The sequence below is a fragment of the Larus michahellis genome, chromosome 2, assembly GCF_964199755.1.
Source record: "Larus michahellis chromosome 2, bLarMic1.1, whole genome shotgun sequence".
Classification (NCBI taxonomy): domain Eukaryota; kingdom Metazoa; phylum Chordata; class Aves; order Charadriiformes; family Laridae; genus Larus; species Larus michahellis.
Window position 1 is genome coordinate 56,907,324 of NC_133897.1, and position 24,353 is coordinate 56,931,676.

Here is a 24,353-nt window from a genome sequence, read left to right on the forward strand (position 1 = left end):
ACTTCTGGAGCAATGATTATCGTGCTTAGCAGATACTTAACATATAAGGAGTTAGTTTCATTTAATCACTGGTAGAGGCAAAAGGAATTTCTGAACAGGAAAAGTACATCTGAACCAAGAAGGTTCTTCTTTAAGTTTATTACAGCCCCTCCTGCCTGGTTTGTATCTACTGTATCCTTCAATAACCTTTTCTCTTTCTCTCTCACCATAAAAATGTCCAAGTATCTTTTAAGTTCATCTATGTAATTTACTTTGATGATTTCACTTGGCAGCTCTCTCCATGTGCTCGCTACTCTGATATATTGTATTGGAGTTCTAACTAAATTCCCTTTTTATTCCTGTAGTGATTTATTTATTTATTTATTTACATTCTAACCTGTCTCGGACAGGTTATTCGTTTTTACCTTATCAAGCTTTTAAGGAATTTTAAGTAAGATTGGCACTGTGTTAACTTGAGCCATGCCCCCTGTCATTTACCTTTGCTTTCCACGTGTCAATTCCCTCGATTTGGAATTTTGCTTTATTTTGCATTGCTTCTGAAGAACAAATTCTGACCAGCCCTAGCAGGAGTGCAGTGGATTCACACCTTGTGATCATTGTCATCCCATTGCTGACCTCTGTCAGCAATCCAGCCGAAATGCCGTTTGGGGTGGTGTAGGAAGAAGCCGCAATAGAATTTCCTTCCACATTCGTATCACGTGCCTGCTGATATTGTTTTTCCCTTCTTTTCTCCCCTGTGAATACATATAGACTGATTTAGTTTGCATACCTTCCTTTAATAGGATCTGCTTTATTTCACACATACTTGCATGTAAATCCTTACTGTAGATTTTGGTGTTCTTTCCAAATACAAGTCTTTGTTGCTTTTCCTAAAATCCTCCCCAGCGGTAGTTTTTCCTCTTGCTTCTGATGGTTTATCTACACCTGGCTGATGTGGAAGCTCTCACGCATTCCAACCCACTTTTTCCGTGACTTTTTAAAATTTTTTGCCCCTCTCTAGTTGTTGTGGTGTTGCCTCCAGAGGATAGCCATGTGATTGACGACTGGTCTCATGATCCAGCTGTAAATGGGATCCTCAATAACATATGCCCACTAAGGTGCCTGAAAGTGATGTGCTACCAGTGAAGCCTTTGGCAGAATCTTTTATGAAGTTACCACTTGCTATTTGTCACATTCTGCACTTAGATATAGTATTTTAGATAGCACAACAACCCCTTCCCTATGAGTGTTTGACAAGCAGTAGATGCAACAGACCATATTCTGATTTAGTGAAGATGGATACAGTCACGGAGGCCCAGCATTCCATAAAAGGCTTAGAAAAGTGTATGTAAAAGATTATAAAAGACTTATTTTCTCCGTGTTTCAAATTATTTCATTGTATTGTGAGTGCATCCTGGAACCTAGTTTGCCTCACTTTCCTTCTAGCCATAGCTGACTGAATGTTGTGAGTGAATATTTAGCAAATGGACTGAATGAAAGAGCTGAATTACATTTTCCATTTTCGTATTAAAGTAATAATGCTAAGAAATTTCAGATGGTAAACTGTAGTGTCTGAGGAGCGTATATGGACAACATATATACATATATATTTAGTCCTACTTTCTTCTGCTTGTACATTTGCCAAGCCTGACACATAATTGAACTCTAACTAGTCACTTAGAATTGTTAATATGTATGCAAACATAACTTCCATACTGTGGTTAGCCTCCTTTTCTTTGGTAGTCTTCATTTGCTGAATACATTTGCTTTTTTTTATTATTTTATATTTTTCCCTTCTGCTAACATTCTGCATTTCGTTCCTACATCTGTGTGTTTTTTGTTTGGTTTTTTTTTTTTTAAATAAATGTCTGTGTCCTCACAATTTATTTGATGCTGCAACACTAGCATTCTTGTTAAGCGTCTTTTGAAGAAAGCAAGAACTAGAGGGGATTTTTTTATTTCATTCCCATCTCTGGGCTACGCAGAAGACATGCTTATTTTGACTTACCACAGTGCTTAAAGAACTGTTAAAAATCATATAGTTTGAGGGTGAGGCAGACCTGTGATTACTGGTTTGTAACACAGGAATCTAATAAATTCTAGAAAGGTAGGATGCATGTTCTTAGAAAATTGTTGTATACTTGTGCAGAGTCCACCGGTGACAGGACAAGCAGTTATTTTTTAAATTTTTTTTTTCTGTTAAGAACACTGAATGCCAGAGCAATAACAGTAAGCGTTCTCCATTCTTGTTACGTTTTACGTTTTTCCCTTATATTGCTGTACAAGTAAGTCTGATTTGGGTCGAGGCTTGGATTTAAAGTACACTAAGATACCACTAGAAACGAATACTAAAATTACATAAGCAGTCTACTTTGATTCAGTTTTGTGTTGATTCTTCTGCATACACTAAAGTTCATTACTGAAGTGAAGAAGCCTTTCCACTTTTTAAAGATAGAAAGTCCTAAATCTTTCTGAACATTTGTAGTCATTAAGGAGTTTCTAATGCTTTTCATAAATACCTAGACGTTTTGTGTTAACAGGGTATTACGTAGTTGGTAGATTCTAACTTTTTTTTTTTTTTTTGCTACTGTGATTGGGTATTTCTAGGATATGGGCTTTTCCATTAGAAAGTCTGGAAAAGTTGTGTACAGTGTTCTCTTTTGTCTGCCTTTAGGCTTTGAGTCTACTAGAGCAGGGACTATATGATTTTTTCACTTGTGCATAGCCAAACGTAATTATACTGTAGGTATAATGTGGATATTGGAGCATTGCACAAATATATCTGCTGCAGATTGTATTATGACATTCAGCTGCACATCTTCGGTTTCTGACACTGATGCTACACACAGGTAATTGTGCAAGCTTATTTCCTCTTTGCATACCTTTTCTTACTGCCTGTTAGTGAATGAAGCAACTGTGTTTTCTTCCTCATCGCTTTGAATTGCGTAGTGAAAACATACGACTTGCAATGTGAACTTGCACAAGTTCTCTGTGGATGTCCAAACATCTCCTGTTATAGAAAGTTAATAAGGTAGGAAATTGTGTAGTTAAACTAGTTATTTTGAAAAAGGTTTTTCAGGAAAATACTCAAAAGTACTTGTTTTGGCTTCTGTAATTAAATTGTGGCCTTGGATATTTTACAATTCTACTTCAAGAAAAAGTGATACGTGTATAATCATTCATTTCTCTCTCTTTTATAGAAGTATTCAAATTAATTCAAACCCATACCTGTTCATTTTTGACTTTGGAAACGAACCCATTCTCATTTAGAAAATATTTAGAATAACCTAATTCTGTGTTAGGAGATCATTAAGTTGAATTTGATACAGGAATTGGTAATCAAAAAGTTCTTTGTCATTTGCGTGTCTCTCAACCCTTAGTCTACTCAGCCTCCCAAAAATCTGACAAAAAGCTGTGTTCCTTATTTTAAGGTGGAGAAGTAAGTCACAGAGGAAGTTAAGTCCAGATCCACAGTGCTGGGTGGGCACGTGGTTGCTTTTGAAGAAAGTAGAAACTGGTTTCCTGGAGAGTTATTAAGTTTGGGTGGAAGTGACCTGTCCAGAGCAGTCAGCGACAGCCCACGGCCATACATTCATCTCTTTCAGCTTCCAGGCTTCAACCAGTGTACTCTTTACCCCGCGTACCATCTCCTTGCTGGTAGAACTCTGTGTGGTTTTGCCTAAATTTCCTGCAGCATTGGGACCCCATCCAGTGACCACTGCAGCTGTTGGTCAGGGGTGAAGTGGTTACCACTTAGTAGTTCAAGTGCTGAATTCACCACAGCAGTCCAAAGGAAGGACAAGCAAGGTAGTTAGTGTATTATTATGCCTCTTAATTTGAATGTTACAAGACAAAAAGAAGTGGAAATAACTTATTACCGAATGGCCATTGTAATGGAAATACATTATACTAAATGCTATGAGTCCCAGTAATTCTATCTGGCTGTTCCTTATCCCGCAGACATCTGAAAAGTCCATCATTTTCCTAAACTTTCACAACATTTACATATCCCATTATGGCAGTTTTTACAGAATTCCAAGAAACTGATTTAATGTTTGTTTGTTTGTTTGTTTGTTTCCTCTGAGCCAGTCTGAGGCCATTATTCAGCTGTACTAATTCTGTAGAGAAATATCGAATGTAGGTACAGTAAGTGCCTCACTAACTTTCTGGTTTTATCAAAAAACATTTATATGCCACTATGGAAGATTATTAGCAACTTTTATCATGCTTGTTTTTATCACATTTATAATACATTCTTATATATTTAATTTTTAGCTGTTACATTCTGGTGAGGTTTATGTTGTGCTGGCTGCCTCTCCAAACAGGAGAGATGACATAATTCTGTGCTGATGCATTAACACAGCTTAAAAATGATGTGTGTTTACACAGTCAGTGCCCATGTAGTCTGTGTTAACTTCCTATCACGTGAAAGAGGAAACAAACCATTTAAAAATAATCTTTTTTTTTTTTTTTTTGCGTCTGAAACAGAGAAAATAGAATCCTTTTCCTTTCAGCTTGAAATAGTTTTCTTGTTTTGGTAAATGGTTATGGTTATCTTGACTTGTTTGGAGGACCAATTCTGCATGCTGAATGCTTCACCTATAAATGCTGTTTGCTTCTTGTGTCCACGGTGTTGTATAGATATCGGTACAGCATTTGATAATTTTTAAAAAATCCAAAACCTGGTGGTGACTGGAATAGATAGAGAAATTAGTCACTTTTTTATGATTCACACTTTTTTCTTGCCATTCCCATAATACTTTCAGGGATCGCCTCTTCTCATATTTCAATAAAATTCTGAAAGAATTGGCAAACAGGTGATGCATAGATATTTTATGTGAGACCTGTTTATCTTTTATCTCTGTGAACACGTTATAATTTTTATTCATTTTTTTACTTTCCATCCTCTTCCACTCCTCATATCATCTTCCACATCTAGACCTGCCTTCTTGAGTAGCAATAGCCTGACCAAGGGTTTATCTACACTACTACTGTGGTGCAATGAAGAGATAGCTAAACTTCCTTAGATACCGGGAAAAAGAGCAGTATGTCTTCAATAGCATGATAGCCAGTATAGCTAATTTCTATATTGTACAATATCAGCACATTGTTAAAGTCATTAAAGTTTGTGGGAATCTTTCACCTGCTTTCAAGTAGTCTTAACTCAGATTTTATTTTTGGTTCAGCCTAAACCTTTCCCAAACCATACTTTTTCTGCAATCTTCAGATTATTTTAGAAGCAGAATGACAGAGTGACTGAATCAAAATTTCTGAGCGGTGGCCATCTAAGTCACTGTATAGTTGCCCATTGCAAGGTCCCTGTGGCAAGAGATTATTATCTCCCTGTAGTACCGTATGATATCAATCCATTTAACAGTACTCGGAAATAGCAAGCGTTTTTGCAGATGAGCAAGGCAATATGTGATGCTGAACTGCAGAGGTGAATGAAAACATTTACATGTGGCCTCCATGTTCTGTGTAAACTGTGTTTCATTTTGAAACAGAATGAAAATGGCAACATTGCAACAATTTTAGCTTATGTACATCTTCCATCTGTTCGATGAACTTCCACCGTTGCCGAGGGAAGATCTGTATTTAGTTCAAGAAAAATACAGTATTTAGTTCTCAGTGACCAAAAGTAATTGCAGTTAGCACATTTTTCACATGCATCTCATTGTGTGATATTTTTGGGTTTTTTCATGGTGCACCACCTGCGATATTTTGGTTTAAATATCTATTTGATTTAAGAAAGAAATAGTTCATGACTGGAGGTGTTCATTCATAGCACTGTCCGGTATAAGAAGCAGCTTCCTCGTTTGGTCTGCAAAGCAGGGGCTCGGTCCTGCAGACTCTAGAGAGCATTGTGCAGAGTGGCATCAGAATTTTCACTCTAAATGTCTCTCTTTAAGTCTCCATAGGTAGAACATATCTTAGTTTAGATGCTTTTTTACAGATGAAAAGATGAGCTTTGACTGACATCTTGACTTTCTCAAGAGAAACAGCATTTTGGTTCTAGGCACATGCAAAGGCCTTTGATGCACCATTCCAGTAAAAAAATCTCCAAAACTTAATGTGATGTGTATCTTCTCTCTTAATAATATCCAGAGTATGCCTAGGAGACAGGTATGCATCTCCTGCCTTATGGCTAGAGCCTTGCTGGTATTTCTCAAACTTTTCCACTGTGAAGAGCAGCAGCCCTCACTGACACGAGAGCCCTGAGATTCCTCTTAGTTACCCTTAGACCCCAAATCACTTCCCTCCTTTGCCAGCACAGAGAGGTGCAAAGTCACTGGTATTGCCTTCCCTCGTTGGTGGTTAGGTTTGCTGCATTTTATTTCTGCAAACCTGCAGCCTGTGCCTGATTTGCTGTATGAAGTGCTGTGAGATGCCATTTTGAGTTTTCAGGAGTGAAATACGCTGTAGTCTGTAGCTGAAAGTGTTTCCCCTAAATATGCTTTTCAGTGTTTTTATCTACTGTCTTTTTAAACTTGAACTCTAGATGCTTGAGCCTGCTTTCAGCACCGTATGAAAACATTTGCCCAAATACAGGCGTGGAAGTGCTTGCACTCAAGTTTCAGAAAGTACCAAGTGTTGTCACATACCATGAGAAGTAAAATGAAGAGACGTTGCAATTTCTCCCAGCACAGGCCAGTTTGGGCAACAACTGCATGAACGCCATTCAGGTCTGGCGGTTAACGCAAAATGATGGCTTCTGAGGTGCAGCACAGCAGAGGATTTGTTGGTCTTGGGCTAGTTCCTGAAAAATCGTAGAATCGTGGGGTTGGAAGGGACCCTAAAGACCATGTAGTTCCAACCCCCCTGCCATGGGCAGGGACACCTCCCACTAGGCCACGTTGCTCAAAGCCCCATACAGCCTGGCCTTGAACACTGCCAGGGATGGGGCATCCACAGCTTCTCTGGGCAACCTGTTCCAGTGCCTCACCACCCTCACAGTGAAGAATTTCTTCCTCATATCTAATCTGAATCTCCTGTCTTTCAGTTTAAAACCATTACCCCTCATCCTATTGTTATACCTCCTGATAAATAGTCCCTCCCCATCTTTCCTGTAGGCCCCCTTTATGTACTGGAAGGACACTGTAAGGTCTCCCCTGAGCCTTCTCTTCTCCAGGCTGAACCACCCCAACTCTCTTAAGCCTGAAAATCCCAAGCGGGGGGGACTCTGCAACATGTTTACCTTCAGTACAATGAATAGTCTTATTAGGATGTATGCATCAGGTTTGTGATAGTCATATGTCTGCGTGACTCTGCATCCAGTGTAACGTGAAATCCAGAGCAAGGGGAAATTGGGTGCAGCGGAGGTCCATATGCAGCAGAGCCAGAGCTTGCAGGCTGAGATGAACCTGTCCTGATGCTATGTAGAAGCATAGGAGAGTTGTTGTACTGAATTTCCTTGTACTCTGGTTTTGTGGAAACACTGTGGGAACATTTGGACTGTATATGCATGGAGCCAGATTGGGGTTGGCAGGTTATTAGTTTGGGGTTGGAACAGAGATGATTGTCCTCTTTCAGGAGCCAAGTTTGGATGCAGTTTAGAAACATTTGTCTAGAGCCCCATACCTAACAGACCCTTTCAGATTCCAGGTTTCTTGTCTTCAGGCTTGGATAAAGTAACCATCCTAATGTGAAAGGTGAACAACCAGAAATGTTAGTTTAATGTGCATTCACAGGCAATAACATTCAATAAATGCATGAACTAGTCAACGTGTATATTTTTTATTGAGAATGCTATCTCCACTCAAGTGCTACTGCTACAATAATGGAACTTAACAACATAATTCTGATTTATATGAATTTTAGGATTTTTTCCTAGCACCTTCCTTCATTTCACATGTGTTATGAGGTCATAGGAAGAAAGACTCAGTTGAAATGAATATGCACAATGGGATAGAGTTAAGGTTGCTGTGGGAATGTCAACTCTGTATTTTCTGGTTTTGCTGTGATCAAACTATGGAATGAAATGTTTCATTAATAATAGGTTTTTAACATTCTTTACTGTAATTAAGAATAATTTGTTAAACTTAAACCTTTATACACAGGTGCCTCTGTAATAGTCAACTTTTGCCTGTGCACAGTCTAAAGGGTTTTCTTTCTAACTCTATTCGTAATAACATCATACTGAGCTCTTACTGAACCTAGACCCAAGAAATAGGCTATTACTTTTGCTGGTGAAAATAAATGGTCAGAAGTAACAGAATTAATGAATGCTTATGAGCCATATGTATTTCCAGTTCACAATTAAAGGGTAAAAAGGACTATGGGTTGTTACGGAAAGCTGTGTCTTTTCTGTAGGTTTATAAATCTCTATTTTAAGCAATGCATAACACTGCGTAGTAGGGAGTATAGTTACTAGATTTACTTACTTGAAATAGAAAAGTAGGAAGAATGTCCAGCAATGACCATTTCCATTTCTTTGGATGTTGTCCTTTTTCTGTTTGCAAAGCGTCTAGCTGTACAGTGGGGTTCTGATGTGACTGATAATGTAGGTAATATAAATATCTATAGGCACCACAGACAGCATTCCTGCTTAGTACTGACATAGTTTCTGTTAAATGCTGAGGATCTTTCTCATAGTCCTAATGAAATGTATTTCTTGATGGAGTTTAGGACACGGGATAAAAGATGTGCTTCACATTCCAGCAGAATGAAGAGGGAGCAACAGTTTTCATAGACCTCACTGGAAACAGAATTAAAAAAAAACAAACCCAAACCTACCCCAAACCGAAAAAAAAGCTAGTATGTTTATTTAACACAGACTGCATTATTTGTCCTGTGTTCTGTTGTGCTTGTATCTACACATGTTTGGTGTAGAATTTGCGTTTCTCCAAATACCAAGGATAAGATCTGGCCTCAGGAAAATAGTCACCCAGAACAGTTATTCTGAAATTCAGGTTGTGTGATTTTTACATCATTTGATATTATAGAAAAGCATGCCGGTTTTGGCCCATACTGAGTGAAATAACAATATATGTTATTTCAGTGGTTTCTCTTTTCAAGTTTCTCGGTTACTTTTAAACCTTCCTTTCCAATATGGGTAGAACCTGACTTAGGGAAGCCAGTTAACTTATCTGGCATAACCCCGTTCTGTAAAACAGGGTAGCCAGTCTTTCTGATAGGAAGAGAAGCTTGTGGTTCAAATCAGTTTTACGGCAGCTCTTCTGGAGAGCCATCGATCTGCTTTCATTCGGTTGTACTTACAGCCGAGAGGGACACAAGTCCCAGCATAGATGGAGGTTCTGTCAGGGTATGGAGTTAATTGAAACTTTCCTTAAAGCCATTTCCACATTCACATCTTTCCATTACGTACAAAATATGTAGTGACCCGATGGAGAGCTGCTTGAGATCACATAATGGCTGAATGTTTAACTTCCCAGCCAACAAGGGAATATGTTTGAGTGTTTTCAGCGCAGTTAACAGCATTCATTTCAGCCTTTGAGTTTGGGAGATGGTGCATTCTTCGTACCTTGAGATAAGAGCTGAGCTGGTCTCGTTTACATAGAGGTACGTTGGAAAGAATTTCTGGTTTTAATTCAGGAATGAATGCTAGCTCTGGCTTTGTAAACACCTGTTGAAATCATTGAGTGTTTCATACTTTGGCTTTTTTATTTATTTATTTCCATCTCAAGCTCTTTTGGGTGTGCACGTATGTGCCTTCCAGTTCCTTCTCTTTGCAGGAGATTCTGCACAGTGGATTACTAGAGGCTGAATGCCAATTCCGCTGCAGTTCATGCTACATGCGTTTTGTGATATATGGAGCCTTGTTGGCAGTTGGCATACCGGCTGCACTCAGAAACATGTTTTCAAAGATGGTTTGTTTTCTCTGCTCAGTGGAAAGGGTGGGGGAAAAAAAAGAAAAAGTTCTGCATTGCACATGTCTATGCTCATGACCTCTGCCTCTGGAGGAGGTGAGAAGCAGAACCCCAGGTTAAGCAGCATCTGTCGTCTCAGCGCATCTCCAAACAGCAGGACAAAAATTTAAGGGGAAAGAAGTGTTTTCTTTATCTGGATGCCTGTTTAGCTCTATTGTAACATTTCTGAAAGCATTGGTCATTTGTGGGTTGGCTACTTGAGGCGAATGTAGCATGTTACGTACAAAACAATTGTCATGCATTTCATGCAGTGGTTAAAGTGGACAGACCTGAAGCAGAACCTGCCCCAGCCAAGGATGATGGCAGCAGAGTTGTGGAAAATACTTTTTTTTTTTTTTTTTTTTTTAATCACTGTTGAGGAAGGAAGTCCTACTTCTTGCTGCTTCTCCCTATTTAAACTCAGGTTATGCTCTCTCATAGTCATCTCATCCATGTGAGCTTAATTACGAGCAGTGTGGTAGTTCGTAAGTGTGCATGGACTTCTAAATATAAGGGACTGAATGTTTTGTGGGTAAACTTCCCCTAAAGAAGCATAACCTTTATAGTAACAGCCAGGCTGTTACTCAAAAACAATAGCAAAACTGTGCTAATGAAGTCACTTACAAATGATAAAAAGGACATCTTTTTCATATCTGAAATGATGGTAGCACTTCCAGCTGTGGAAGCCAGCAGAGTTAGTGGGGTGGATGTATTGTTTATATATATTACGAGGAAGACATTTCATTTGTACTGATTATTTTCTCTGAACTGTTCAAAACAATTGCCTTGTATTCGGGAAGGCCAACTAATGCACGCATATTTGTGTGACAGTTTGCTACGATGCAAACTTCCAGCACTCTGGACTGCTTCCAAGAGCATTTTGGGAGCAGGAAACTGTACTTTTAGGACTAGATGAAGACCTCCTTCATTAGCCTTGGCTTTTGCATACAGGGCATTATATCATGTTCAGAAGATCGATCTGTCTATCTATCTGTCTATCTACCTGTCTAAATAAAACATCTGTATGTAGCCCTAGCTAGCAAAATGTGTTGTTTTCTGGGACAAAACCTTCAGGTTTTGATTGGCTGCTGTATCAGTAGACTGCAATATATACTTACTTACAGCTGTCCTCGGAGGCCTTCTATAAAACTGCAGGTGTTCAGCTTTAGCAAATAGTTCTTATTATATGGATAGACTTTTGGCAGCTAGTAATGATGTTTCCTGAAATTGAAAAATGATTTTCTACCTTACACACTGGTTTTACATTACTGGAATGTTGGAGGGGAAAACAAATACCTCTCATCAAGTAGTACTGAGACTGTTTTTGTTAGTTGTATATATTTTCTGATTTGTATATTTTATACTGGAGTGCAAGTTTTTTTCCTTAACTGTTGTGGTCAGATTTGAAATCTCTTCCAGCAAAACTCAAATTATGAGGAATTAAGGAAGTGTCTAGCAACAGAGGGTTATATCCTTCTTTCTACAGAACTAGCAACTGGCTTGCAGTCAGTGTACCACCAAACCCGGAGCTAAGGGGGCGTTGTAAAGCCTTTAAAACTATTGGACAGTATCGTAGAACACTGTTAAACTTTTTTTTTTTTTTTGGTGTCAGTGAGTAAGGCACATAGATGATGTTATGAGTCTGTGTTTAACCCATTCTGTACCACTATTATACAGTGCTGGAAGAAAATGGCGGCTCGTTTTGTTACAGTCACTCTTTTGTGCAATGAGATTGGTGGCATACTGTATGTCAGTGCTGGGGAACTGTAGTTTAGCTGCAGGGAGTTAAACAATTTATTTGGATTGTGTTTAATTATCCAAATGCTTGACTGGATAATTTAGTGCTCAGGTTTTCTTCAGTCCTACTTAACCTTTACAGTGCTAAATCAGTACCTGAAGCCTGGTAGATTCTCCTTTCATAATTTCTATTTATTTCCAAAATAATACCTTGTTGAAGTAGGGTTATATGAGTGTTTTAAGTGTACTGTGACATATGATGTGATTGAGTCCCTGTTAGACACTCTAGACACAGCTCAGGTCTATCAGATCCGAATGCTTCCTCAGGGAAAGTATTGATCCCTTAAAAAGCAGTGCTGGGAAGTTGACAGAGTCTTCTCAAGGGTTTAGAGGACCCTAAACCATCACCATCAGTTTTGTTTGGCAGCCTTTGTATGTGATGTGACTTATAATACAGTCCTCAAGATATATCGTAGTTGGGCAGCAGTTCCTACTTTTTTTTGCGGTGGAACAAAAATACTGAATGCAAAGTAAATGGGAATTTCTGACTTCAGTAAACAGGGGCTGTGCAAGCCAACTCAGCATGCCCAGGAGACCATCTAAGTCCTGGAAGAGAATACCAGGACTGAAGGTGCTTTTAATTTCTTTATTATTTTTTGTTTGCTAGATTTTTGAATACGTAGTTATTTTGTTTGTCAAATACAGTCCAGGAAAGTAACTCTATGCTTTGCTGTGAAAAAAAGCTGTTTTTGTGAAACCTTTACAGAAACAAGGAGACACCAAATGCCGGTATTAAACTTAAACCTCAGACTCATAATATCACTTTGTCTGATGCTAATCTGCAGTGCTACAGACATGAGTTATTGCTGAGGGCATAAGTATGTGGCCATGTTCATTGTAAAGGTTCTTCTTTATCTCCTTATCTGTATTCCCCCTCACATTTCTCACACCCATTTGCGCACAGTTCTCCAGGTTTTTTTCATCATATGAAAGTATCATTTTCAAAGGCTTTTGCTTTTCACATCCATGTCAGTATTGCAGATTAGAATGTGACAGGGAATACCTGGTTGCATACTTCCTTTAAACCTGAGCCAGTAGCACTGCAAAATGTTAGGGAGAGCACCCTTTCATCTCACACCATCCACCACTTTAAAGCGAAAGGTTTGTTGATGTAATCCTATTTCCAATCTATAGAGGTCACCTGTAATGCACTGCTCTGAAGATAAATGCCTAGTACTGTTTGATGTTAGGCATTTCTTTTTTTTTAAGGCAAGTTTAATGATATTTTGGTTTGCCAGGATACTGTGTTGAAATTTTTGAAGACTTCAGCTGTTTTTAAACCATTGTTAACCTTTCATTTGATTGTTAACAATCCTTTCCAAACTGATATTTTTATTATTTCAATATGTTTCGTGCCGCTTTTTTTTTTTTTTTTTTGGCAATATATGAGAAATTTGAGGTAATCTGTGATGTGAGATGGATCGACTAGCTTCTAGATGACAGTATACTAAACCAAATATATACTCCTTTGGCAATCAGTGACAAAGATAATATTGATTTCACTGGGAGAAAGGTTGCATCCTGCCGACATATCACTGATGGATGAAATGAAAACCTTAGTTCATAATGTAATTCTTAAGCAGTTGTGAACTCATGTCCAGGATCTTTTTCAATCTCTTTAAGTACACCATTGGTTTTATGATTAAAAATAAGAATCTCTAGTGGCCTATATGAAATGAATCACAACATCAAAAAAATAAGTATACAGAATTGAATATTAAGCATTGTATATATGTAGAATGAAGACTACAAAATATAGTGGTTTTTTTTCATGTGCAATTGTGTATGTATAGTTCTGGATATCTGTGTCTAACTACCTATATCGTAAAACTTACTGTACTGATTGTGGATTTATGGGTGCAAACCTATCCCAACTAAAGTTAGTGACAAAATTCCAACCAATAAGCAGGATTCAACTATTTGTTTTCCAGTTTCTATTAACATTGTCGGTGCAATATCTTACAGTGCTTCCCAAGTTTATTAACACTGAAAAGTATTTCCTAGCTAAACTGATTGGCAAATACTCCTGGAGAAACACAGTTTATGGGTTTTGTTGCTACAGGTTGTACAATATTTCCCCAATAAAAAGGCAGAATTTTATTTCGTAGCTTAACTGCATCCACTTTTGCTAGCAAGGCTAAGTCAGTTAGGAGTGGGCTTTTTTCTCCATGAACCTGAGTGATCTAGGTATGTACATGTTGGCAAAGGCTTGCTGTAGCCTTTTGGTTACATCTGGAGTTTTCACACATTATAGCAGGAATTTCTTATTTATATATGTCTTTGTCTGTTTTATTAGCAGAGTAAACCACTCCGCCTGTTAATTGCTTATCAGGCAACTTTCACAGTGGTAGATCTGCACGTGAATATGAAACACTTTGGTACACTTTGCAGAATTGGGCTCCCATTTCCAACCATTGGAAGGAGTTGGAAAACTCCTTACCTAGTGTGGCGCAGTAGCTCTGTGTTTGTAATGGCTCCATTTCCTGACCCAAAGAAGTCACGTGGGGAGTTCAAGTTAGGTTAACAAGAGCAGGCTGAAATACAAAAGTCTTCATTTCACTGGATCTTACGCTGACTCCTGTCCTTTTATTGTTAATGACCTTTTGTTAATTTTTCTTTCTTTCTTTCATCTGCCTGAGGTTCTGCTGGCAGCAGGGAAAGTTCGCTGGGCTGACTTGGCATGCGTGTGGTTTTTAAAGTCCCTTGCTGCTTCAGGAGGACCCTACTTTCCAGGACTCTGTCACTTTCCCTCTCTCGCTTTTTGTATTCAGTCCCTTCCCTACCATTCCCCACATATGGTACGCACAGTTGCAATGACTTGCATCTGTCCAGAAGTGTGACTTTCTTAGAGCTGATTCTCATGTTCTTTGTGCATGAGCCAGAAAAAGGATTGTGCGTTACACAAGGCTGCCAGCACCCTTCTCCCAAGAGAACATGTGTGGTCCCTCCACATTCATCTGAATTCCCACTAACCCCAAAGATCAAGAATGTTTAGACTTCCTCCTGTTTCTGGTGGCCACCATTATCAAAATGACTTTGTCTGCCCAGAAAGTTAAAACCCATTGCTATTACACTTCCAGTTCTATTGATGATAAACTATGGAAAACATCAGTGTCATATATTGTACTTAACATAAGGAACTGTTTGACACAGTGTATCCGTGAAATGTTTACAGTGAGTAGGCAAAACTTTGAATTCGCTTTAATAAAGACTCCCTTTAACCTCAGAAATGGAGCCTGTACAATGAAGTTTTATCTCTGTGATGTTCACCCTTCTTATTCTAAGGGCCAAACACTACATAATAAATGGCAAGGAGCCTCTCTCCATTTTATTATGCCCTTTCCTTCTGCTGTGTGTGTTCAGCACATCATAACAAGAGGAAAATAAAGATCATTCCTTGAATTCCCATAACACGGAGGCCAGTTGGCGTTGCTGACCTCTTTGTTTTGCTCCCCGTGATCCCTGTCTCAAAGGAGAGTACTGGTGACAGAAAGAAGAAGAAAGTAGAATGTTTTGCAAACTGATTATCCTTAGAAGGTGGTTTGTTCCCTGCTTAATGTCCTGTACCCCATCTTCCTTGCTGGTTGTTTAAGTTGCCTCTTTGAGAAAGAAGAATTCTTCTTTGATAGATGTTAATGATCCTCTTATCTGTGAGCATCCTGAAGCTTGTTAAAGACACAAAGCAGTGTAGCAGACAAACTCTCTATGACTCCAAGTCTGTGAGAAGGAGAACTGCTTAGCAGCTCTGGAGGAAAGTACTGATTTGTTATAAGGGGAGCCAAAATGGTTTTGAGAGAATGTGGCAAAGCAGAACTTTGTTAGTCCTAATTTCACCTTATGGATGTATGTCGTTATCCATCCCTGACCTTTTGCTAAAAGGGTAGGTGGGCCCCTGCATAGCCAAAATTGCCATGACAAACATCCTTAAATGCAGCTGCACTGATACTGATGGTAGTTGCCCAAGTGCTCCTTCCGGCCTGCGCTCTGCCCTGTTCCACCCAACCACAGGATCAATAGCTTTAATTTAAATCTTGCTCAGACACTCATAATTTTGATGTGTAACAGTTTTCTATAATAATAGCCAAAGACAAATAAAGCATGCCAAAGAACATTAGGGATTAATGGACCTCTTCATCTCACTTTATCCCAAGCCACCAGGAGAGTCAGCAAAGGAATACTCCAGCATGCTTTCCTATGGGGACGGCACATGAAGTAGGATTGATTCTCTTGCATTGAAGAAGTTCCAGGTGGAAGTCCCTGGCTGAAAAAATTACTGTGAGAGTATGCTGGAAAAGTATCTCCTCATATTTGTCCCCTGTACAACCAGACGTTCTTCTGTTGGCCACTGAACTGCACAGCTTTTGATCTGACTTGGTCCAGCCATTCCTATTACTTAAACATGCACTACATGTGTAAGAAGAAAATGGGCCAGTGAATAAAAGACACGGTCTTGTCTTAGGTCAAAATTCGCTCTTCCATTTAAACAAATGAACTTGTATGTTATATTGTGGCTTCCCCATTTCATTTTCTTAGCTAGATAGAAGATTCCACTAAAAAATCTCCTATGTGTTTTGTATGATTTCATTTGCTCCTTACAGGCCTCATCTCAGGCCATAATTCTTGATTTCTCCTAATTAGTTGCTGTGGAAATGATTATGTCATAAACACAAACAATGGGAATATAAGGAGCAGATGAATTCTTAAGAAGCAAAGATTTGTTTTCCTGTAAATGACCAAAAAACCCAAAGGAGAGGCATTATAATACTTTCTGCATTGTCTTTCATCTCTGGATTTTACAGTACTTCTCTAGTATTAATACATTAAAGATTTTTGAAAAGCTGCTGCAGAAATGGTGTTGAAACCTTCTGTGTTAGTTGTCCTCGGTAACTCATGATCAAATTGTTGTTGCTCGCAACTAAAAATAAGCTTTTCCTTGCAAACTGAGCCTTTGCTCTGAGAGCTGACTGGATTCTTCCCAATGTACTCATCATCACTAGTTAGAGAGATTCTGCTGACCAAGTTATTTACACCTGTGCAGTCCAATTTGCTTCAAGGCTCATTTTATCCCTCTGCCTTCAGATTCTTTCCCTTGGAGATTTGTAGGCAGTTCCAACACTTTCAATAGCGTTGCCTCACTGTTGCTGCACTATGTGAAAGAACAGTAAATGATTGTATCGAAGGAGTACAGGGTGGAATGGAATCTGCAGCTGCGTCAGTCTCAGCTACGTTCTGCATGACTATCGGGAGAAAAATCAATAAAAATATATTTTTTTGCCACTGAAGTCAGCACATGTGGCTAAGTATCTTCTGGGGAATGAAATCCGTCACTCTACACAAGCCCACTGTATAGCAATATTCTCCTTAAGTGCTCAAAATGGGGCTTGTGTGGTGTATAGGCCATGTGAATTCATGTGTGTATTTCACCAAGGGAGAGGCTCTTTGAGTCAGAAGATGCCTTTTTGCATAGTCACTTTTCAGAGTTGTACTATATTTTGGCATTCACAACACCTCTGTCAGAGCTCTGAATATTCAAAACTGCTGCCTTTTACAGAGGGGAAAACCAAGGCACGGAGAGATAGATGACTTGTCTAAAGGAGCACAGTCGGTTAATGGCAGAGTGAACGCAGAGCTCAGGATTTCTGACTAGCCCAGGATTGCCTAGCCTCCACAGAACATTTCTAGAGCAGTATAGAAGTGATGCAATCTGCAAGCAGAATTGTTTCCAGACAAAAATATCTGTCAGGTTGCATAAGATATCCACAACAGCTCTTTAAGTGTGTAAGAACAGATTGATTTTAAATTAACGTCGTCTTTTCTTTAGTGATTAGAAGGATGGGATGCTTAAGTGTTAAAATAGTTTCTTCTGCCATTGATGAAAAGAATATAGGAATTATCCTGTGCATAGCTATGGAATAGAAAATCTACGTAGCCCTTAAGCTTCCAGCTAAAAGGTTTTTTTGAAACTCAAGCTGTAAGCACAAGTTAGGAAGTAGGATCTTCTTGTCAGCTGCCCGCATCTGTTATTGGAACTATACGGTAGTACGTTTCCAGCATTGCCTTGTAATGCGCCCATGTCAACTTTATACAACTCAAACATGCACAAGAAAGATACACTAAGAAGGGCAAAATGCTTTTTCATAGTTTTTATATTATTCACACGACTGGAATGTTTACAGCATAGTACAGAGTGTAACAAGAGCAAATGCTGAACCACATCAAGCGGTTCCCTTGTCGTGCATGTCATTTAAATATCAAATCTATAAGGGCGTTTGCTATGTTCTTCACACACAGAAAGACCACAACTAAGTGACTTAAAAGTATCCCATGAGTTTTTAAAAATGCGGACAAACAACTCTCTTCTTTTGATAATTGCAAATACATTGTTCCACTCCGTTGGTTCTGCAACATCTGGTGTTTTATAAAGCATTTTAAAATGTCATCTCCCTTCCCCGTTTGCCCACACCCTTCCCACTGCACCTTAACCCCAGCATAACAAGAAACTTTAATTTCTAAGGAAATCTGTGGAAAATCTTGCAAAACAGAGTCTGTATAGATTTGAGCTATTCCTTAAATTAGCAAGAAAGCTGAATCAGTGGCGTGGAGCAACACTACCGTATAGAACCGTTTCCATGAGGAAGATGAACGAGATTCTGGGCTGATCCAGTGGAAAGGTGTTATTAAATGACTCTTGCAGAACAGATTACTTAGAACTTTCTGCTTTGTAGTGTTAACTTAATACACCAGTCTTGGCATTAACTTTTCTTAGAAAGGTCACGAGAATGAAAGACTGTAACCCCCCTGGTAAGTCCTGGTATGTGTCCAGCGTTTGAATTGTAAATAGAGTGTAGTTCCTTTCCAGTTGGCTAGTTAGGAAACTTCATAGTTTGTGCCTGAGGAGGAATTTGCAGGTTAAGGAATCTAAGCGGGCAAAGGGAAAGGCCGTTCCTGTGTAGCATTTGTCCATAATCAGGGTATATTAACATTTTTCATAGAAGTTCTTGTCAACCCATTGCAGCATACAGTGAATAGGATACTTTACTCTGAGAAGCAGTGGCTGAGTAAAAATACAAATCTAACAATATATAAATAACCCGCAGAAGCTTTGCAAAAAAATCCCAAAGCAAGGGGTCCTTATAAATATCATGAGGGGTGGGGGGCGGTCATCTTGCCCAATTTTAGCTATCTATCTGCTAGGCATATGTCGGAGCAGGTTTTGTAGTCTCTTCTGTTTTCAGTGAAGGGAAAGGGAGCAGGGACTCCTCTAGATGGCAGTTCATCCCACCTGTCTAGGTGTGAGACGAGGTGCTCGGTTTTCATCTGACTGAATTTAGATGGGGTGAATCTCACCTTTACTTGTCAGCACAGAGGAAGATGCCACAATGAATTTAAAGTAAGACTTACTTCCTTAGCTCTTGAAGTCAACAGGGTGGAGGATTTCTTCCTTATAAAGATCATAAGGGCCGAAGAAAAGTACTGTGAACTGTTACTCGGTGAAGTTGCCTTTTTTATCAATGCACTGTAAATGTGTGGTTAATCCTGAGATAAAATACATGTAGCTACTGTCGGAAGGTTATGTTGAACAATTGTATTAGCTTCTTCTTACGTAACAGGTGAAAATCAGCAAAGTTTTATTCATAATGAAAAATGTGATGTTAAAGTACGTTTCTAAAAGGAGACTGGCACATAATATACAGGGGATTTCTCATCACGGGACTGGTGATTAGGATATTCTGCATTCTCATCCTCATGGTCCCTCTGGCACAGACTTCTCCACAGGATGCTGTAGACTTACTTAAATTACCAAGTATTACTAGTGCCCCAGCCAAAGATTTCTGAGAGGCTGAATAAGAGTGCAGCCTCCAAGAAATCTTATTCTGAGGTTGTGTTGCCGTAGCCAAAATGTTATTAGTATCCAAGGAGATGCACTGTGACCCTACATCCTTAACCTTTCTCATGTCTGTTTTGCCAGAGCCGTGTGACTGTCAGATAAGTAGGGATACCCTTACCTGCTTTACTCTTACTAAAGCAAGTAACAAGCAATGAAAGTACAGTAGCACTGTCTTCAGCATGGATTAGAAACCAGAGCATCTGTTTTAAGGTCCCAAGTAAACTCGTACCTGTGTGCTGTCATCTGCTTTCCTTTCTGTTGTAGTTAAGTCCTTAAGATTTTCCAGCTTGTGCTGCAGTCAGACTTCCATTTTCCTAGCTATATATACTCTTTGTCAAGAGCATGGCTTGTTTAAATTAACAAAACAGAAGTTATAGGGATTCTTTTTGCTCCTTGTAAACAAATTAAAGGGGCAGTTTCAGAGTGGAAGATGCATTTTTGCAAGTGAAGGCATAGTAGAACTGTTCATGAGTATATTTAGGCTGAAAATTAAAGTAAGGTAGAACATTCCCATAGGGGTAGCGGACGCTAGCATTCTAGCTACCATCGAGCTGGATAGGTTTAGGAACGGGTTTATAGAGAAGGTTATGGTGTACAAACGCCTGGATTCGAACACCTAGGATGGAAGAGTGCATGCTGATTGTTTCTTCTGAGAAGTCTTGGTCTTCTAAATTCTTGGGTCAAATCATGCCTTTTTGATAGTTTGTGGCATGCTGTTATTGTGAAGTGGAAGTAAGAAAGATGTAAACTTTGCTAGCTGCAATGTTTAAGAGTCTGCCAGTTTCTGCTCTTGAGCCTTTATCCCTGTCTCTGTTGTTCACTGTGATGATTCACTATGATGATTGTGATGCCAGCTGGTATCCCCTCACCACTGTGAGCTCAAATCCCGTTACTATGCAAACACAATTCCTGCAGCCCTAGAAGTTTAAGACATAAAGGGAAATGGTGATTCCCTTTGGACCGTCAGCCACGTGATCTTTTGTTCTCACATGGTTTAGTCCCTCTTCTGTACGTGACTGCCACTTGGGACTTTCTTTGGCTTTAGTCCATTTTATTCCAGTTAGCATTTAGTTCACACATCGTTATGAGAAGCGCTGGTTACGAAGATACGCAGCTCTTGTCATAACAGAAGTATTTCATATGCACCTGCAATTTGACGTTTGTGTTGGGGGAATATTGCAGAGTGAATAAAAAACCTGAAATAATTTGCTTTTTTTCTGACTCCACCTGCTATGGAGTTGTTTTGTTGTATTTTTGGAGGAAGGGCGTTGAGGTGGAGGTTTTTTGTTTGTTTTTTTTTGTTTGTTTTGCTTTTGTTTTTTTTTTCTAAAGAACAATCTGAAGGTGTGTTTATAGCTTTAGGGGAAAGGTACATTGTGGGTTACAATGCTATAAGCAGAGAAAAAAGGAAAATCTGTAAGACAGATGGCTACTAACATGGTGTAAATACCCTATTTTTAAATGCAAGGGGAAAGAGATGTTCCATATATAGCCCTCAAGCTGGAAGCTTCATGTTTGTAATAGTACCATGGCAATGTGCAAGGATTAATCACTTCCTGTGCGCTATTTGTGACAGCAACATCAACAAAAAGTGTTCTCAGGAAGCTTTATATTCTTATTGCATTTGATACTCCTTCTTCAGATGCACCTATTCAGATACACTGAATTCCTTAAGACCACCCTAGCCACCTTTGCCACCTGCATGCAAATGAAAAGGATCCCCAACCTGCTTGTACCTGACCACCTGAGAATCCCCCTGGTGCGTGAAGCTCTTTGCCACTGTGACCAGTTGTCCCACCACCCCTTGATCACAGGAGAAGGGGGAGGGCTTCAGGGCACGCTGCAGCTGTGCTCTGCTGTGACTCGACCAGGTGCTCACAGAATTAGGGAGCTATAAATGGCTTCCTGATAGTGTTCCCCAGGTCTCCTTCTCCAAGTGAAACTCTGCACAGGAGAGTATCTGGCCTGACAGCATTCGCAAAATCAACAGATTTGGCCTTGAAACACTTCTTGCGGCTCATTGCAGGAACTCAAGTGGCTTAGAATGAGAATGACCTAATATACTTCAGCAACTGCACTGAAATTAAGGGTTCAGTCTCAGGTATCCACATTAAGTGGAAAGACAAACAATTTGAGTTATGTTAACAATGCCCCTGTAATGGAAAATGTTGATACTTATGCTGAAGGGAATTTTCTCTAATTGATCTTCTATATTCACGAAACTGTTATTGGAAACTGATATTTCACACCTTCGTAGCGTGGTGATTGTTACTTATTAAGTGTTTTTATATCATGATGTCTGGGAGTGAAGGGTCCCCAAATACATGTTAATGTTAATCCATCTTGTCAAGTAAGTTTTTTCATGATGTGGTGTGACTGGAAAATGATTATTTGTGAGCTTTGCTTTATAGTTTAATTCAAAGCAAATTTAAAAAGTAGTTTCGATATTTCTTTTTAGTAGTTTTAGTATTTCATTCAGAGATCCTGGGTTTTTTGGGGAGGGAAGGAGGTTCGTTTTTGGGGGAGGCTTGCTTGGCAGGTAGTCATTAGCTGTTTTTGTTGAAAACTGAGTGTCAAGACAGGAGTCAAGTTGCAGTAAAATAGCTCATGGTACAAGGTAAACTGTATGTTTCTGTGGAATATATCCTGGGATGAAAGCTTCTTTCTTAAGTAGTCACTCTCTCTAAATAATGCATTCTTTCCAGACACCGTTGCTATTTTGTTCTTTGACAGGTAATTACAAACCTGCTCCTCAAAAAGGGAAAAAAAAAAAAAAAAAGGAAAAGAAAAAAGAAAACCATACACCTACAGCCCATAGGAAGGCTTTTAAATGTAGGTCCTGCTTAATCTGGTTTAATCTTTGTTTATATAAATTCATGTGTGTTTTGAGAGCTCGTTTTTCAGCTTTGAAGCACTCTTCTCTATTTATTTCTCTGAAACTTTCTGCAGCTCTTGTACTCTGAGAAAAAAACAATGCTGGCAGTGAGTTTGTATATATAAGCTAAAGACTTTTTGAAATGCATGCATTTTGCCAACTGCAGTTGCTGGTTTTAACTGGCAAGCTAGTACCACCCTCATAGAACAGTGCCTTCAAAAAACCAGGATTGCAGATGATGTTTGTGAATTCATTGCCTGAGTTTGAATATAATGCTTTATCTCAAAATAGGCAGTTATAGAAAGATGTGATTTTTATGTGGCATGATCATTGCGTGAAAGAGCCATGAAACAGATAAACTAAAAAGAAAAAGGAAAGGAAGGTTTCGGGAGAGGATGTGACTCAGGGATTCAGGATCCTTCCAGATCGATAGAGCAGCCCCAGAAAAAGAATGCCATCCAGCTGCTGCAAAAAGACAGATGGAGAAGAGGCCTAGGATGAAGAAAAAGAGTGAGCGTAGGAATAATGTGGCCAGAAGCGTAGGGTGGAGTTGGTCCGTTTTGCATTTCAAAAAAGGAGAGAGAGGCTTTGGGTTTGGGAATGAACAAGATCCTAGTGAAGGCAAATGAAGCTTGCTTCTCAGAGTGAGAGCATTGTTTGTTGGCCCTGAATTTTATTTTATTTTTTTAATTTTATTTTCAGTGAAAACAAAGATAAAATCCTTTCCTCATGATCTGAAATGGTTTCCTGCAGTCAGTTAGGTATAAGCCTGTCACCCCAAATCAAAATATTTTGTTGAGTTTTAAAATACATTGGTTTTTCCTTCTTCCTCTTTAAAGATGAGTTTCAAAATGGAAACATCATTTTAGAAGAAATCACTTTGGAATTTAAGTTATGTGTCTTAGGTTTGGGGAGATTTTTTTTCAGCTGAACTATTGCTGATTTCAACTGGAATTTGTAAATCATTTTCATGTGGGCTCAAAACCTTATTCACCGAAAGCATTACCCCAGCTGTACAAATTTTGAAATGTCCTGGTCACTTTTTCAGAAGGAAAAGCTGTGTGAGATGCCTAATTGCTTGCAAATTCTGCAGATGCCACCTAATCCCAGTGGCCTTGGATCCAACCTGAAGCGCTCAGTCGTCAATTGCGTGACAAATACCTGTGTCGTTTGGGAGTTCATAGTTATGCTAGCTCGCACTGTGTCAAAGGCCATGAATGAAAATAATTTTCTGCTGTTTCCTGCTTCCAAAACGATTTTTAATTGTTGTAAGTGCTGGTCATATATCCTTTGTAAAATGAGGCTCTTCAAAATGGAGGCATTCACAGTAACTGGTTACTGATGAAAAATGTAGTCTTAATTTATTTGGCCTGATTGCTGTGAGAAAATAGAAATAACCAGATAGTTTGCGTAAAGTCACAAAAAAATGGGACTCCTGATTAAAGAAATACATGTTTATTTTAGCGATAAACTGCATACCCCTTACTGAGTGCTAGAAGACTCCTTCTCTTTTTCTAATAATTGTCCCTTGGCACATTCATCTCTGTGTGTTGCTTAGAGGCCTGTCTGGTAATCTTTAGCTAGTTTTAAATCACAGGTTTCTCCATATGCAGGCCAAATGTTACAGAAGATACTGAAAGTTCATGCATGCGCACACACACGCTCTCAAAGGCTTTAAAACATCCGCAGATATCTTTAAAGGGCATACGCTAACAGAAAAAGTTAATAGGCTGTGATACAGGAAGGAGTTTCAGAGCAAAAACAAGTTGTCAGATATTCATAAAATGCTTTTAAGAGTACAAAATTTTGATCTGTGTTCTAGTTTCAGGTACCCAGAAACTAGGGGGTTTGTTTGGCTCAAGTTACAGGTCTGAATCTCATAATGATTAAACTATTGCGGGATGTTTTAGTTCTCCCTTGAATGCCATCCCTGGTTACAGGAGGCTGT

At 39.1% G+C, this 24,353-nt stretch overlaps 1 protein-coding gene across 8 annotated transcripts in view; it reads left to right on the forward strand.

Annotated features, from left to right (window-relative positions):
* Positions 1–24,353, forward strand: part of SUGCT (succinyl-CoA:glutarate-CoA transferase) — a 336,115-nt gene that overhangs the window by 217,620 nt on the left and 94,142 nt on the right. The window contains exon 13 of one of the 8 annotated variants that reach the window (XM_074575599.1): positions 22,264–22,596. The exons of the other annotated variants lie outside the window; for them this stretch is intronic. Coding sequence (XP_074431700.1) covers positions 22,264–22,377 — 114 coding nt within the window. The 3' untranslated portion in view covers positions 22,378–22,596. Of the gene's footprint in view, positions 1–22,263; positions 22,597–24,353 lie in introns of those variants that run through there. 8 annotated transcript variants of the gene reach the window in all.